General features: G+C 43.7%; 1 protein-coding gene across 6 annotated transcripts in view; it reads right to left on the bottom strand.

The window, feature by feature from the left end:
• Positions 1 to 15,649, bottom strand: part of klhl32 (kelch-like family member 32) — a 35,730-nt gene that overhangs the window by 16,830 nt on the left and 3,251 nt on the right. For 5 of the 6 annotated variants that reach the window (XR_005208804.1, XR_005208803.1, XR_005208802.1 and 2 more), the window contains exons 3-5: positions 13,118 to 13,298; positions 7,372 to 7,479; positions 493 to 591 (exon numbers count right to left, since the gene is read on the bottom strand). Coding sequence is in view for 3 of the 6 variants with exons in the window: in XM_037784268.1 (XP_037640196.1) it covers positions 493 to 591; positions 7,372 to 7,479; positions 13,118 to 13,298 (388 nt within the window). In the remaining 3 variants the exon portion in view is untranslated. The remainder of the gene's footprint in view (positions 1 to 492; positions 592 to 7,371; positions 7,480 to 13,117; positions 13,299 to 15,649) is intronic. The other variant, XM_037784270.1, reaches the window with a different exon arrangement.

Below are 15,649 nucleotides of genomic sequence, written 5' to 3'. Positions count from 1 at the left end.
AATTTTGGTACAGGTGACAGCCTGACGGTGGTTGCTTGTCTTTTACTAGTCTTTTACTCCACGACTGGTGAGACGCAGAGACCATGTCAGTATATCACCATAATCCCTATATATAAAATGACATAACAAAGACCATAACCTGTAAGTCCTGGTCCTTGCTGCTCCATTGTTTGTCTAAAGGGGGAATACTTATTGGTTTTTAGTGCAGCTGAGAATTGGATTCTGATACTAAATACAATACATGTGTGAAAAAGGTCATAATATAAAAGCTGTTCTACTGTACTTCAAGTTAAGTTGAGTGGCCCATTTGTACATTTTCTTGATGTTCCCTGCAGACGGGATCAAATCACCCGACTGTTCCTGAGTGGAACACGCCATGATATTCCTCTGATTCCCTTATTCCTCTGATTCCTCTTATTATGTCTCCAGCTCACACAAAAGAGGGCAGTGGTGTGTGTGTGTATGTGTGTGTGTGTGTGTGTGTGTGTGTACCTGGATGAGGTAGTGGGAGCAGAGGCTGAGGAGCTCCAGCAGCTGAAGGTGGCTGCCTGCAGACAGGACGTCCTGGATCACCGCTGGCTCCAGCAGGATCTGTCCAGGGGAGATAAACAAGGTCAATGGGTTTAGTTTGTTTCAGGTTTCCCTGCAGTTGGGTCGCAGTTAATTATACTTTAAAGCATTTCAGTGTCAGTTAAAAAAAACATGTCATGTGGTTTTGTTATAATCCTTTAGAGGAAATTAAAGTTGTATGAACAATGGTGCATTATTGAACATGTTTCCTTCATGTTTATAGATACTATAGGTCATATTAATGCTTAAATGCATGTCTGCAGTCTTTAGAGAAGAAGAGCCATGCTACACCCAGTCTGCTTCAATAATTCTAGATCATTAAACCCTCAATATGCCAGTATTCCTCACACTATTTGTTTTTAATAACTTTCTGGCATGATGTGAAGAAAGTTGAGAATCGTTGTTTTTCTCTCAACTATTTATAGGGTCGTTTGAGACGATGTCGTGATGTCAGTCGGTTGGTTTGTTCACCACTTTGGTCCAGACTGAAATATCTCAACATCTATTTGATGGATTGCCAGTCATGAGATTTGGTACAGATATTCATCATTCACAGAGGAACACGTCTTCTGGCTTTGGTGATACCTTGACTTCTCCTCTAGCGCCACACAGAAGGTTGACATTTTGGTTTCTTTTTTAAGTTTTTTTTTTTTAGGCTTTTCAATGCCTTTATTGATAGAGAGAGATAGTAATGACGGAGGGGAAAGAGAGAGATAGGTTGACATGTAGCAAAGAGCTAAAGGTCAGATTTGAACCTTGGGCCGCTGCGGTAAAGACTCTGCCTTGATACATGGGATGCCCGCTCTACCAGGTGAGCTATAGCGACGCCCCCACATTTTGTTTTTTTTTGTGAAATTTCTCAGCCACTATTGGATAGACTGTAATAACTAACTCTGTGGATTGCCCTGATTTTTCGTCTGGCCCCATAGTAAGGTAAAAATTTTAAAGTACGGCCTCAAAGAGCAGCTAGCATGGTTGTAAGCTCCTAGTTTTGTTTATTCACTGTATGCAGTATCTGTTTTATGTGAATATGATTTCAAATTATGAATCGGCAACTGTTTTGATAGTGAATTTCCATCACTTTGCAAGCAAAAAACGCCAAACATGATCTGGTTCCGGCTTCTCAAAAATGAGGAATTGTTTCTTTTCTTTGTCATATATGATAGCAAAATTAATATCTTTAAATGAACAATATGTAGGACTGACAGCCAGCGTTTAAAATGGGTAAGAGCAGTCAAAATTCAAAATATTGGAGCTGTGGCACATCCGCTCCTCTGGTGTGACTGATAGCAGTTAGCACATTTTCACAATTTGAGGGTTCTAGACACAACGGTGTCGGAATCACTTCACCGGCTGTGTGTCTCAAATACTCGCTGCCTTAACAACCCAGCTGCATACGGCCCACAGAGAGATGTGCCGAGGCTTTTCAGGTCGGGGAGAATCTAATGTTGTGTTATCTCTGTTGATCCAGTTTGTCTGCTTGCTTCAATGACTGCAGAAGGGTTTTTCAAGGGCGAGTTATTGAGCAGTTACAGTAGCCTATGTATGTGTCTATATTGTATATTGGGCTATGTTCAAAGGTATCAAATAGTTTTGAAACAGCTTTTTTTCTGCATTAGTGAAAAACAAAATGGCAATACTTTTCTTTGGTTCATTATTATCAATAGTATGTTCTAAAAAAAAAGGTATGAGGGATGTTTGGAAAAACACTGATGCATTTAAGGGTTAAGTCATAAGCATATACTTTGTGGCCTGAGATAACCAGGCAGTATACTATATATCTTATGTCATTATTTATCTTTACTCTCTTGAAAAACTGAGAATTCAGTCTGTACACCAGGTTATTTAAAATGTTTTAGATGGTGCAATAGAGACAGGGTAAATGAGTTTGACAGACTGCACCGCATAACAAGAAATGCTCCACCAATGTCCTTGATTCACCGTTATCATCCTCCCAGCAAAGCAACATAATCATGCAATTATTACGGCACTGATTCTGCCAAAACGCTTCCTGTTGAGCTGAATGAACAGCAGCTGAAATGATCTGCTGAAAGCTCTTCCTTCTGTTGCCTCCATATTACCCACCCATATGCAACATAAAGCTCTGTAACACAGCCAAGTCATAGTGCTCGCCTCTCGGGAACACAGCCAAGTGTTGTGTACTTCATGGAAGGTAAACTGCCCTTTTTTTTATTGAGTCTATTCTCAGCAGACACGGAGTTAACTCTTCTATTAATCATAGGACTAATAGCCCAATCAGACTGAACATGCCCCGTGTCACCTCTCACACAGTGGACTCACCTCCTCCAAAATAAAACGTAGTTTGGTTTTAAAGGGCTTCGATAATCCATTGAGCAGCGCTGCCCTACATAGCCACAGAGCCGTGACTGCATCAGCAGCGAAAGTGTGAAAAATGACTTCATCATTTGTCTCCCTCGCCTCTCACTATACTGTTGATACAGCAGTGGGCTGAATATTGTTATGCAGCATTCATGGGTATAGTTTTTTTGCTAAAGCCTCCTCATTATTTATCTTTTTTGGAAAACAGGAAACCCTGTTTTTCACCTCGATAGAACAAATGTGAATGGTAAATGTCTTGCTTTCTTTCTGCTGCATGTTTGTCCACTTACTGTAACTGATGTGAAAAACATTTTAGTCAGCGTTTGTGCTCAATTACACGCTTTGCTGCATATGAACACGCGTGTTATTGGGCCGCTTTAGCATTCATGTAAACAGTTCATGCGGTTTGTTTATATGTTCCCTGTTACTAAAGGCACTTAGGAAAAAAAAAAAAAATCCCAGCGAGTATTTTTTTTTTCCCTCTCTACAATTAGCTGCATCTGCACATTTATCACAGTATGGCTTGCTGCCAGGCATGGGCAGCGGTCCAGTTAACCACCAGCACAATCTATGGGCTTCCTTAAGCTTCACATATTGAGATAGAAAGCTTCCGATTGTTAGGATCTGCATGCGCTGAACCTCAATAGACTTCAATCTTTGATCAACAATCACATCAACTTTCTCTTAAACTCAACGCTACACACCTATTTTAAACATCACCACCGCTTTTATTAGATGAGTATAAGCCGAGGTAAACGTGTGATCAAGAACAACAAACGCTCAAATCTTTTTCTTTTCTTCTTCTTTGACTCAATCAGCGTCTTGGCGGGCAGCAGCAGCTGCAGCCATGAAGGCAACCCAAAATAATAACTGTAATAACTGTAACTGCTCTCCTCTCCACTCCAGAGGCCCACTACAGTCAGAGCACTTCAACCTCACACACACAGTCAGTTTTATAACACCGCGGCTGGTTCAGTGTGGGAGTACAGCGAGCTCTTGTGTAAACCGACATTTATTGTTACTTGCGAGCTTTCACCTGGAGGAGAAGACAAAATGAAAGGAGGTAGAATATAGATGTCTTCTCTACACCCATGTAGGCTCGCATCGCTTTCAGCTCAGAAAAAATAGAAGATTTGTGGTCTGAAAAATGTCATGTCTGTGGGTAATAAAACACTCCAATTGTTGAATTGGTTGAGATATCCGCTGTGGTGTTAGCATGCAGTGAGAATGTCACTTTAATCTGCAAAATGTTTTTGGCATCATTGGGCAAAAATTCCATAATAACCTTTCAGCATATTGTAATTCAAGTGTTCTGAGAGAAAACTAGACTTCTGCACCTCCTCATGGCTCTGTTTTCAGGCTATAAAACATCTAACCCGTGATCGGAGACAAGTCATTTCAGAGGAGAGCGTTCCTATTGGCTGTGCTCCAGCTGGTGGGCGGTGCTTGGTATTTCCTCAACTTGATCTCAACATGGCTGCCGAGTCACAAACTTCCTCATTTTACAGCCAAACAGAACACTACAAGATGTTTCTGAAAACATTTGAGGAGAGAAATAGGCATTACAGTAACAGAATATTGATTCATATTTGATCAGCGCTGCTTAGTTTGACCATTTGATCAGGCTTCACGAGTGATTGACAGCCGGCTCTCATAGATGGCAGCTGGATGGCAGACTCAGTAACAGACAGCGGCTTAGAGACGGCAGGCTCCAGCTCGGCTCTGATTGGTTGTTTTCCTCCGGTCTGTGAAATCATGCAGATGCCATCAGGGGCACCGGAGGACACCGGAGGACACCGGAGGACACCGGAGGACACAGAGGCACATGATTTTTTTTTTTTCAGATTCCCTGTCTCATACACTACTGTCAGGATATAGTGACCGTTTATCATATTTGTTCCATTTCTACTCACTGCAGCTTTAAGTTACTGACTTGACTTCTAGACTGGGAGCATCCCGTGGCAGCGTGTCTCCTCACTCACCCTTGCTGGCCTATGACATGTGGCTGAAGGATTTTTTAGTAGGTCGTTATTCACGGTGTGTGGGGATAAGCATATTGCCCTCATCTCATCTGCTATCATCTCCACTGGGCAGACAGGGGCTGAGCCAACCAAAGCAGCCTGCTGTTGACCTACTTACACCGCCTAACCGACTCACTCTTTGCTCATTTCCACTGTGGGAATAAAATTAGGAGTAATTACAAAGTTCCCGGCCTCTCGTTGTAGCCTACTGCGTAAGCCGCTAGGCCGCTTATTGGGTCGAGCATCGGCGGCACTGAAAAGGTCAAGGACGGCTATTAGAAATGATCACACATTTGTTCTTTGTTGATGGGGTGAGAAGGCAAGGACACACTCACATGACCGTCTCGCCCTTTTAGTATGGAAATGTAATACTGTGCTCTTTACTTCTGCCTTCTTGAATTTAATTGCGTTTCTTATTTAGATCCCAGAATAATTTTCAGCAGCGTGACCACAGAGGACAGAGGAGTCACCGGTTTATGGTAAAATCTGGTACAGCACCTGCACACTGCTGGATAACGCTGCATCCAAAGGCATGCTGCAGCAGAAGCTGCTCAGATTAAAGTGGTAATCTGCAAATGCCCTGTTTTGATTTATTTTGGTGACATATTTGGCAATCGTGAAAAGTAACTGTAATCTGTAGCTATCATGCTACTTGAGTATTTTCATTTCATTTTTTTCTATTTTAGACTTATATTCAAATGCATGTTCGAGGGAAATGCTGCATTTTCTTAACCTGACCCGCCAGATTGTTTGTTTCACAGAACCATCTGAGAGGCCGTCATTGGAAACTGTTTGGAAAAGGGCAGGCACTTTCAAAAAAATACTTGGCATGTGATTGGATGAACCATCTGTCATTGAAACTCTTACAGAAGCCAGTCGGGAGAAGAGCGAAAACATCTTTTCCATCGAGAAAAGCCTTTGGTGTCGTTCTTTGCTCTTCTTTCAGTGAAGAAATACTCTCCGGTTCTGATAGAACTGATGCTACTGCAGCAGCTACGCTAACCTCTCTAGCAGCCGCCATCGTTGTTTTGAACGAACAGTGCCTCACTGTGTCGTCACAAAGCCCCCCCAGGAAGGGCGCAGGGCTGTGAAGCAAATTTTCGTAGTGGCCAAACGGCAGTATTACAACTTCCATGTCCGTCACGTGATGCCATTGGGCCCAAAAATACTTTTTCCCATAGACTTACATTGGGAAAGAGACGTCTGTAACTCGGTGGATATTTTGTTTTGAGGTAAATCAACTTCCCAATATGAGCACTTGAATAGCCCTTATTCAAATCATTAGGTCCTAAAAGTTGTAAAATGCACGAATGGCCGAATCCAGAGTTATTTCTCTTCCTCCGTTCATGTGACTGAGACCCAGACCGAGGCTTGGCTGGGAGGCGGAGTTAAAGGAACATCCAACGCTGTATCCAGTTCTCTTTATACATCCATGGTCGTCACACACATCCAAGCCACGCCCGTAGCTACCAGTAACTCCTCACAGGACACTTGAAGCCTGACAAGATGGATTCTCGCGTGATCTTGTGAAATCACACTTTCTACTTTTTCTACTCTCTAGTTGCTTAAAGCTTTTCTATACGGAATTCAGAGCATTTCTATCGCCTCTGCACGGTTCTCAAAATGGCGACGGCTGAGCCAGCGGCTCGCAGCTAATGGTGCTAACAACACAGACAGAGCAAACAATGGCAAAAGTGCTGAGCGTTTACTTCGGGAGGAGCCGAAGGGTGGGCGCGATTAGCTGGCCGGTGGCGCACAACATGGAGACTCACGTGCAGTAAAATGCACTCGCTGCTGGCCCGGCTACATAAACAAAGCACAGAGAAGCTCTGATTACAACTTACACAGAGGGAGAGTGACTTCATTCTCTGCTCAGGTAGACATTACTGCTCTAAATCTTAACATAGAAAATCAAAATCAGAATCAGAATCAGAATCATGTTTATTGCCAGGTGTATGAGGTATACACTAGGAATTTGCTTTGGTTTTGTTGGTGCAAATGAGCAGTAAAATAACAAAAGAATAGATAAAAACGTTAGAATAAAATAAAAAAATTGTTGTTTGCTGCTATTAATATTAATACTCTGAATCCCATATATAGAACCTTTAAAGATAGTCTTACTTGCAAAACATTTGGTCTGCTTATATAATATGATGCATTGTTGTAGATTATACTACCCAACCATATATAAAGGCGTTCAAATGAACCCCCCCCCCACCCCCGCCCCTGAAACAGCACCTACATTAAAAGGCATAAATGCATCCATAATGGTTGGATAACAAAAATATATATATCATAATAGAACACTATGAAAGGGGCTATTCTGCATAATGTGTAGTTTTAATAAACAAGTCTCAGAGAAGTATCACTGCCAGTGCTGTCAACATGCGAGTTAGCTTAGCATGTTATTAGCTGTGTGGTGGCTGTTGCTCTGACTCACCTGTCCAGTGTAGGCGAAGTCCAAAGCGTGCTTCAGTCCAACGCTGGTCACTCCTTGCAGAGTCACTTCGTCTGCCTCACTCTCCACCATGCACAAGCTGAACATAGCCTGATGACACACAAACACGGGGGGGTCAGCTGAGGGAACACCATCACAGAGATATTTCATCCGGCGTCTTCTGTCTTTGGTTAACAAAAAAAAGTTTCCACTCTTTCGATGCTGATCATAATGTATCTGTACATTGTTACAGCATCAACAGAGTGACAAATCTGTTTTGTATGCGCGTGTGCTGAAACAAAAACAGCATCATAGTCAATCAAAACCTGCCAGACGCTACATCCTAGAGCCCTTTCTGTATTGATTAGCCTACCTTGGCCCCCGGAGGTCAGCAGAAATAAATAGCACAATCAGTACTTTGTGTTATACAGCCTCTCTGTCTTTCTCCTCCTTTCTCTGTCGCGCACACACACACACACACACTCACACACACACTCTCCATGTGAAATCAAAGCAGTGTCTGCAGTCTGGCCCTGCTGTGCGTGAGTCCAGCTTGCTGCTCGCTAATCAAAGCTATTGACTGGTGTCACACCATGAGGGGGATGACAGAGCCATTGATCAGCCGAGCTCAGCAACAGCACGGAGGGGAAGGGTGACGGGAGGGTGATGGGTCAAATGTGGCCACGATGAGGATCAACTCTCGGTTATGAGGGACAGCAAGGTCACGAAGCTTTTAGGGTTTATTTTTCCTCTGGATTGTAATGGTGGGGGTAAAAAAAAGGCACCATAAATTGCTTTAGAAAAGTAAATCCAGCTGCTGTAGACAGTTTCTCTCTCCACAGTTCCCTCGCCTCGGGATAGTGATCTAGCTAACTTGCAATTCCACATATCTTTTTAATCACAGTAGCAGTTTGTAGCGGAGTCACTCTGCACTATCTCAACTCAGAGACTGGTGTATAACAGCATTAGAAGCTTCCAAGGCCCTCAGGCTGGCCGGTTAGCGCAGCATCTCTTTCTGTCATGAAAACGACATTCACTGCTCCCAAAACTCATCCAAATCTCCCTGATTCATAGCGCCCATGAACTTTAACCAGGCACCGACCGACCCTCCTGCCCACCCCCTCCGCTGGCGAATGGCCCCTCTGTATTGTGAGGGTGATGTGTGAGACGGAGTCGACTTGAGGCCACGCTGAGTTTTAACCGAGGCCTGCACATCTCTCCTCAGAGCTCGCCCGTGTTGATTCACCGCCGCGCTAATTAAAAATCCAACGGTCCACCGAGCACAAGGAGGGCCTGTGGCTAAACCTGGGGTGTGATGGTGGCTAAGCTGTGGTCAATGTGTAGTGTTAAAGGAAGCAGAAAGTAAAAAAAGGATCGTGCATATGATTGAGAAGCTGCATATGCATGTTTTGCATCTTTGAGCGGAGAGGTCGAGAGAGGGGAACCCTGTAAGAGTGTTCGCAGAGATGGTCGCCTCCAGCATGGATGGTCCTCCTGACCTTGGTGGAGGAGCTGAGGGAAAGGCTTGTAGTGATGACGGATGGCTCCTCTGACTTGGGATATAGATCGAGCGCAGAGACACATTAAGCCCACAGAGCCAGCCGCTCACTGCAGTGCTTTCACATGATGCTGCAGTGGTGGTGCAGCGCTGCAGTGAGCGTGACCTGCCAGCAGGATTTATGTGTTTTCTGCTTGTTGTGATCATACCAGAGAGGACAGCGTTCAGTGAGGTTGTTCTCATGTCGGAGTGAAATATTATTTCTCTAAGGGCCTGCAGGCAGGACAGAAGTCGTGAAATCTTTAATTGGAAAAACTCAGCAGCTGTTTTTGAAGACCAGTGCAGATGTCAGTGGTTTCTGACTGAAGCTGCTGTTGGTACTCGTGCCAATATTCTCTATCTTAAAAGGTACTGTTTGTAAGTCCTAACATGTATACATCATTGCAGGTTGGTGTCCCATGCGCGCTCACGTGTGTCTACGCTGTTCAGACTCAGACTGCGACACAAACTACACGGAAGCACTAAAACCGCAAAGTTCTGTCTAGTGAAGCCCGTGTGGTCAGAAGACAAAGGGGAGACCGTAGCGTTGGTCTCCAGGGCCGGAGTCTCTGCTCCTCTTTCTGCCTGCTTGCCTTCACTCACACACCGCACTCGTTCTTACTCGCTCTCTCGCTCCACCTCTCACGTGCATGCGCGTACACTAAACACTGCAGAAGAGTTCGTTTAGCTCTGAGAATATCTAGTGAATGTAGTTTAGTTTAGTTTAGTTTTAGTTTATTAGTTTATTATATCGGGGACAATCCCAATTAATTGACTGTAGCAATAACAGTAAAAAGGGCAGCTTTAGCCGACATGGCTAATATCCAGCTGTAATCCCCGGCCCGATGACAATAGACACCCTAAAAAGAACATGGGACCGATAAGTCACCACGTGTGGTGCTTCTAGTGATCTGACCAGTATTATTGCGTTGGTTTATGAATGAATTAAGTGGAGGAGGAGCTAAATTATGCAGGATTTTAAAGACCAGACAGATGTTCCTGTATTTTATTACATCTTCCCAGCTCAGAAGTTTGTGTTTGCGTAGGATGGTACAATGATGTGAGCTGTTCGGTTTCTGGTCCAAAAAAATGTACAGTGGAAGTTTGTGCAGCGAGTAACGTTATCGTCTCCGACCAAAACTCCGGTGTCTCCCCTGTTCCTTCTGACCGCGGTCGGGAGGCTGAAGCAGGAAAACACAGTATCAGCATTGATTCATGTAGAGACCTTCGTCTGGTCAGCTAACATTACTGCCAAGCAGGTGAAATATAGAGTGATATTGTGATTTTAGCCGATGTGTGTCGCCTCACTGTTTTGATCAATGCTCGTTCAAGTGTCTATGTAGAGCGAGCACAAGCGCGAGCAACAGGACCCTGACTTTCGTTGACTTAACGGCCACAGATGTCGCTGTTAACAGGCAATTTCTGATTCTTACATAGAGTCCCTTTAAGACTTGACCTCTATCATAATAAGAAAAAATCAAAGTTTACAAGGGTTCAGGGTGTATTACAGAATTTTCCTTTTGGAAGAGTAGAATAATTTTTGTTGGCATGTTTTTTTGGGGGAGGTTTTTGTACCTGCAAATATCTGGAAGGAAAATCCACAAAAATTACAATTTGGGATGTAGCACTGAATGTCTTTCCATTCACAGTAAGATTCAATACAGAACGCTGTACACCAAATTTCTCCCTCGTGGATCGATTTACACTATCAAATTAACAAATCAAGCTACACTGGAAGGAAGGGAGGACAGATCAGCTACAAGTCACATGGTAGAAATACTGTCCTGCCCATCTTAAAATGTGTCTTCAGAAAGAGGTTCAAGCAATAACAGAGTTCTGTATAGTACAGGTTGTACATACAGCGTTTGAGACAATAATAGCTTTTGATGAGTTCTGTCCTGACTGCAGGGCAAGTAGAAAATATTCTGTGTGACAAAAAAGCAAGGAGAGACTCAGTGTGTGTGGGCGCTCTCGCCGAGGGTGCTGTGTGACGCTGGTGTGTGACTGATTTGGCCGAATGTCCCCCGAGCCGTCCAGACGTCTTAGTAATGTGACGGCATCGGAAGAGGCAGGTGACACATTCAGGACAAGTCCCAGGTAAACAGCTCACGCTTGGTCAGGTATTACATTACCATCGCTCATGTCCGCTGGGCTAGATAATGTGTTATTATCACTGCTATGTGTGTGTGTGTGTGAGAGAGAAAGAGGCACACAGAGACAGAGAGAGAACACAGTCCCTATTCACGACACAAGGCACCTCCGTCTCCTCAGCAAATGAGCTAAATGAAACCCAGCGGTGGAGTCAGATGACAAACTGATGATAATGTTGTTAAGTCCCTACAGAGGAGCAGAGGGAGTTTTCTTGCTTACTGTAGCAGGCTGATCTAATAATCCGAGCGCTGGAGGAACAGTGTTGCTCGGCTCAGCTGGGACTTGAAAGAGAGACGTTTTAAAAAAAAGCGGAGCCCAAGAACAAAAGGAGAACAAAAATGAAGAGGACGAAGAAAGGAAATGGAAGGAGAGGAGAGTGTGACTCGCCCACCCTCAGCTCTCTGCAGAGAGAAGTAAAAATAACACACACACACACACAGGAGGAGTAATCCCAGGGCAACTTGGACATATTTAATCTGCCTCTCATTTTCAAGAGGGATTAATTCCTACTTCCTAATCTGCTCAGTGTCCCTAAATCAAATCTCATCGGTGCACTTTTCCCTGTGCGGCCCATCTCAGCAAATCTCCCGTCTGGCTCTGACAGCGTGAGTCTACCTACAGCTACCTCTGTGGTTTAATGATCAGACTGAAACAGTCGGCTAGAGACCAGAAAACTCCTCCAAGGCTCCGTCCAGATGGGATGGTGGAGGATGACCTGATGTAGCACTTAAATCTTGACTGAAGCTGTCCGTGCTTCATATCTAGTGTTTATATTTTACATGGAGGGCTGTGGTTAGCGTGGGTTTTCTCCGAGTTCTCTGGCTTCCTCCCGCAGTCCAAAGACATGCAGGTTAGGTTCATTGATGACTCCCGTAGGTGTGAATGTGAGCGTGAATGGTTGTCTGTCTCTATGTGTCAGCCCTGTGATAGTCTGGCGACCTGTCCAGGGTGTACCCCTCCGCCTTCACCCAATGTCAGCCGGGATCGGCTCCAGCCCCCCTACGGCCCCGAATAGGACAAGCAGTTACGGATATGGATGGATGGATTTTACATACAAACCTGACCATTAAATCTAGTTTTTAAATTTGAGTTTCGTTGGCAGCATGGCAGAGCGCCTGAAACAGAATTCAGACCACTGGTTCCCAACCTGAGGGTCCCGACCCCCCACTAAGGGTTGCCAAAGCTTCACGGAGGGGGTCGCAAGGCCTTCTTGATTTTAAGGGTTGTAAGACAACTTTTTAAAAGTATATATACAGTTGGCCTATATCTCAGCATTTCGTTCATTTCTGTGAAGAAAACTAAATGAAATTGTTATTAAGTTTGGATTATTATTTGATATAAACAGGATAAGGGCACGGTGAAGACCTGAACACAAGCTATATCCACAGAGCCTTCCCTCTCTGCTAAACAGCCTCGTCCTGCATTAGAAAACAACCAAAGAGATGATAGAACAACGGCCAAGCGTCAGAGAGACGAATCTGCTCAAAATTCACCCAAATCGCTCATTTTACACCCACTCCCTGCAGTTATTGCGTTCACTATTTAGGTTAATTGTGCAATTCATCAGCTGTTCTGTACTGTTATTGTTATGCATTGAATAAATTATGAAATATCCATAAAATAGTCACTTAGTCAGGGGTCGTCAGTTTATTCAATTATAGAAAAAGGGGGTAAAAAGGTTGATTTAGACCATTGTAGGACTCTCCATTAATAATCTATGCTACTGGAGTTAGCAGGGTAATGACAGGTTTGAGGCAGTTTTTAACAATCTACCAGGCATGAAGATGGTTACGCAATAACGCATTACTGTCACCTCTATCACATCAGCAGCGGCCTACACTGCCTGACTGCCTGACTGATACCTGCTTTTCATATAGTGGCAAATATCAGCCTGATAAGTGTGCAATCCTTTAAATCAGTCTAACCATTGTACATACAAAACAAAGGAGTGGGTTTAATTACAAACCCACACAATATTCCTCCTGTTCAGCTGCAAACGCTCATTTGTCAAAACATAAACATATTTTCAGGGTATAGGCTATAATATGGTCCAGGACTCACCCTGAAGTAATCGCTGCACGCTGCCAGGACGGCTTTGTGGGCGTGGAACTTCTGCTCGCCGGCGACCAGGGTGACGTCACACAGCAAGCCATCCTTCCTCTGCTGGTTGAGGGCAGAGAGGACCGAGTCCTGGTGGGACTTTGACTGACAGAGCCTCTGTCCTGTCAGCATCTCCCTGCTGCTACACACACACACACACACACACACACATATACAGTACATAAGATATGTTGTTAAACTGGAGTTGGACTTGTAAATGAGACAAAGCTCTGGTTCTATGATAGTGATAATAATAATAATATTACAACTACTACTTGTACTGCATGATTCCTATCACTACTTGTGTTGTGTCCGCTACAACTACTACTACTACTGTGATTTAACCCTTTAAAACACACATCCCACCTGGAGAGCTAGACTGCCTAAATTAAAACTAATTGACTAATTTAGTTATTAACACACTTGCAATTAATTTGGACATGGAGTTTTCAAGGTTTTATTTGCATGTTTGGACAGCTTGACTGCTTTGATGGTACAGCAGAAATACACATTTACACATTTTTAGGGATGGCAATATCCACCACTTTGGTTCACACTGAAATATCTCAACAATTATTGGATGGATTGTCATGAAGTTTGGCTAATTTGGCTCAGTTGTGCTAATTAGTAAATGTTAGCCTGCAAACACGCTAATCTAAGATGGTGAACATTGTGTATTCTGCGTCCGTGAGGCGTTTTCATGTGTTTCAGGCGTGAAGAAATTCTTTGTAACATAGGTCAACGTGTCACAGGAGTCACAGGATCTGTTTACTGATTGGTTGCGGGTTCTCTCTGGCCGCACTTCGCGGCTAAAAGTTCAACTTTTCCCAACTTTTGTTCGGCCGCACTTCGCCGCAGAATCATACCGCCTCAGCTCGCTGAGCTCAGGAGAGGCCGCCGCAGCTTTTCATAAACATTGCATGGCAGCTCGCCGCAGGCCGCACCTCGCCACCGCTCTGGTGTGAATTCAGCGTTAGTCTTGTTAAGATCTCAGTTTTATAGTCCTCAAAAAGTGAGTCCAATCTATAGATACATATATGACATGTTCACATTAATGTTTTCATAGCAGTCTGTGAAAGTTGTACATGGTGCTAACATCACATGAGGAGAACAGTGGGTGGAGAAGGTTAACACAAGTCATTTCAATGTACAAGGTGTATAACTAAAATAAATGTCAATAGTTTAATTATCTTTTTTTTCACATTTGAAATTGCATCAAGAATGAATTTAAATTCAATGCAATGCAGACAAGTAACACTTTACTAATCACACGAAGTTCTTAATATGAATGACATCTCCATTATGTCTCTGCACTTAAAAAGAACACCTTCTGCCCATTACTGTGTCTCACAGTTCTCAAGTCTGATTTTTTATGGTGGATGAGACAAATACACTGAAAATAGAATGGAGAGACTGATTGACCCATGGAGCAGCAAATCTACCCTGTTTTCCACCCCATCCTCAGTCCCTCTCAGCTTACACCCATCCGTCCGCAGCCCGGCACCCTGTCCGTCCGAATCCATCTCTGTCCCCTTACAGTCGCGGCCGTCACTCTAAATGCTGCTGTCTGCCAAGAGGCTTGCTCTGTCACCTTCATGGTGATGGCGCGTAAGACAGAGGATATAATGTGTGTGTGTGTGGGGGTGGATGTGTGTGCGCACTATGGGCCAGAGGTAGGACGGAATGATGAGTCAGGCTGTTTGTTTGCTGGTTGGACTCTGCCAGAGGGAAGAGCCAAGGGAGAAAAGGACAAAATTGCTGTGCTGGATGAGAGGGAAGGGAAATTACAGGATTTAGCAACTCAGAGAGAGAAGCTGTATGGGAGGGATTTGAGGATTTGATGCCCTTTATGGTAATGAATACATTCAAATATAAAGATGAACATGTCATTTTATAACTTCCATCAGTTTGAAGCTTTAGACGATGCTACATCGTGCACATTTAAAGAGCTGGTTGATTCGGAATAGGCAGATTTATTTTAAAAGAATGATAAAAAATTGAAGCAGCAGAGGCTGAGACAGTTTTCCCATAATGCAACCAACAGCATCTTTTTACTAGACACTCCTTGTCCGCGTCTTGCAAACTTCATGCACTCAGTTTGAACCGCAGGCTTTTTGTGGTCTCCAAGCTCAAACCAAGATCATCAGAAGTTATTTTTCTTTTGCCAAACAGGCTGAATAGTATTCCTCATATTACAGCATTTTCATCAGTGAGCACTGCTGTCTGTCATAATGTCTTTCTGATTCTATCTCTGGAGAGATGTTTAAAATTGTTTACATGGTTGCTGACAAAAAAACAGCAACAAGTTGACCTTTCTAACAAGTGTTGCCTGTGTAGCCAAAGCCTGATATATCTCATTCATCTGAGCCATAGAGCTCCACTATTAAAAACTCATTAATAAGCCACACCATAGCGATGGGTAACATATTTCATCATCACAATGAACAAAACCTACATACACTGTTCTGCTGCTGTAAATACTCATACGTGCAC

This window comes from Sebastes umbrosus, chromosome 11 (assembly GCF_015220745.1).
Source record: "Sebastes umbrosus isolate fSebUmb1 chromosome 11, fSebUmb1.pri, whole genome shotgun sequence".
In the NCBI taxonomy this organism is placed as follows: domain Eukaryota; kingdom Metazoa; phylum Chordata; class Actinopteri; order Perciformes; family Sebastidae; genus Sebastes; species Sebastes umbrosus.
This window is presented reverse-complemented; position numbering and strand designations above follow the sequence as displayed.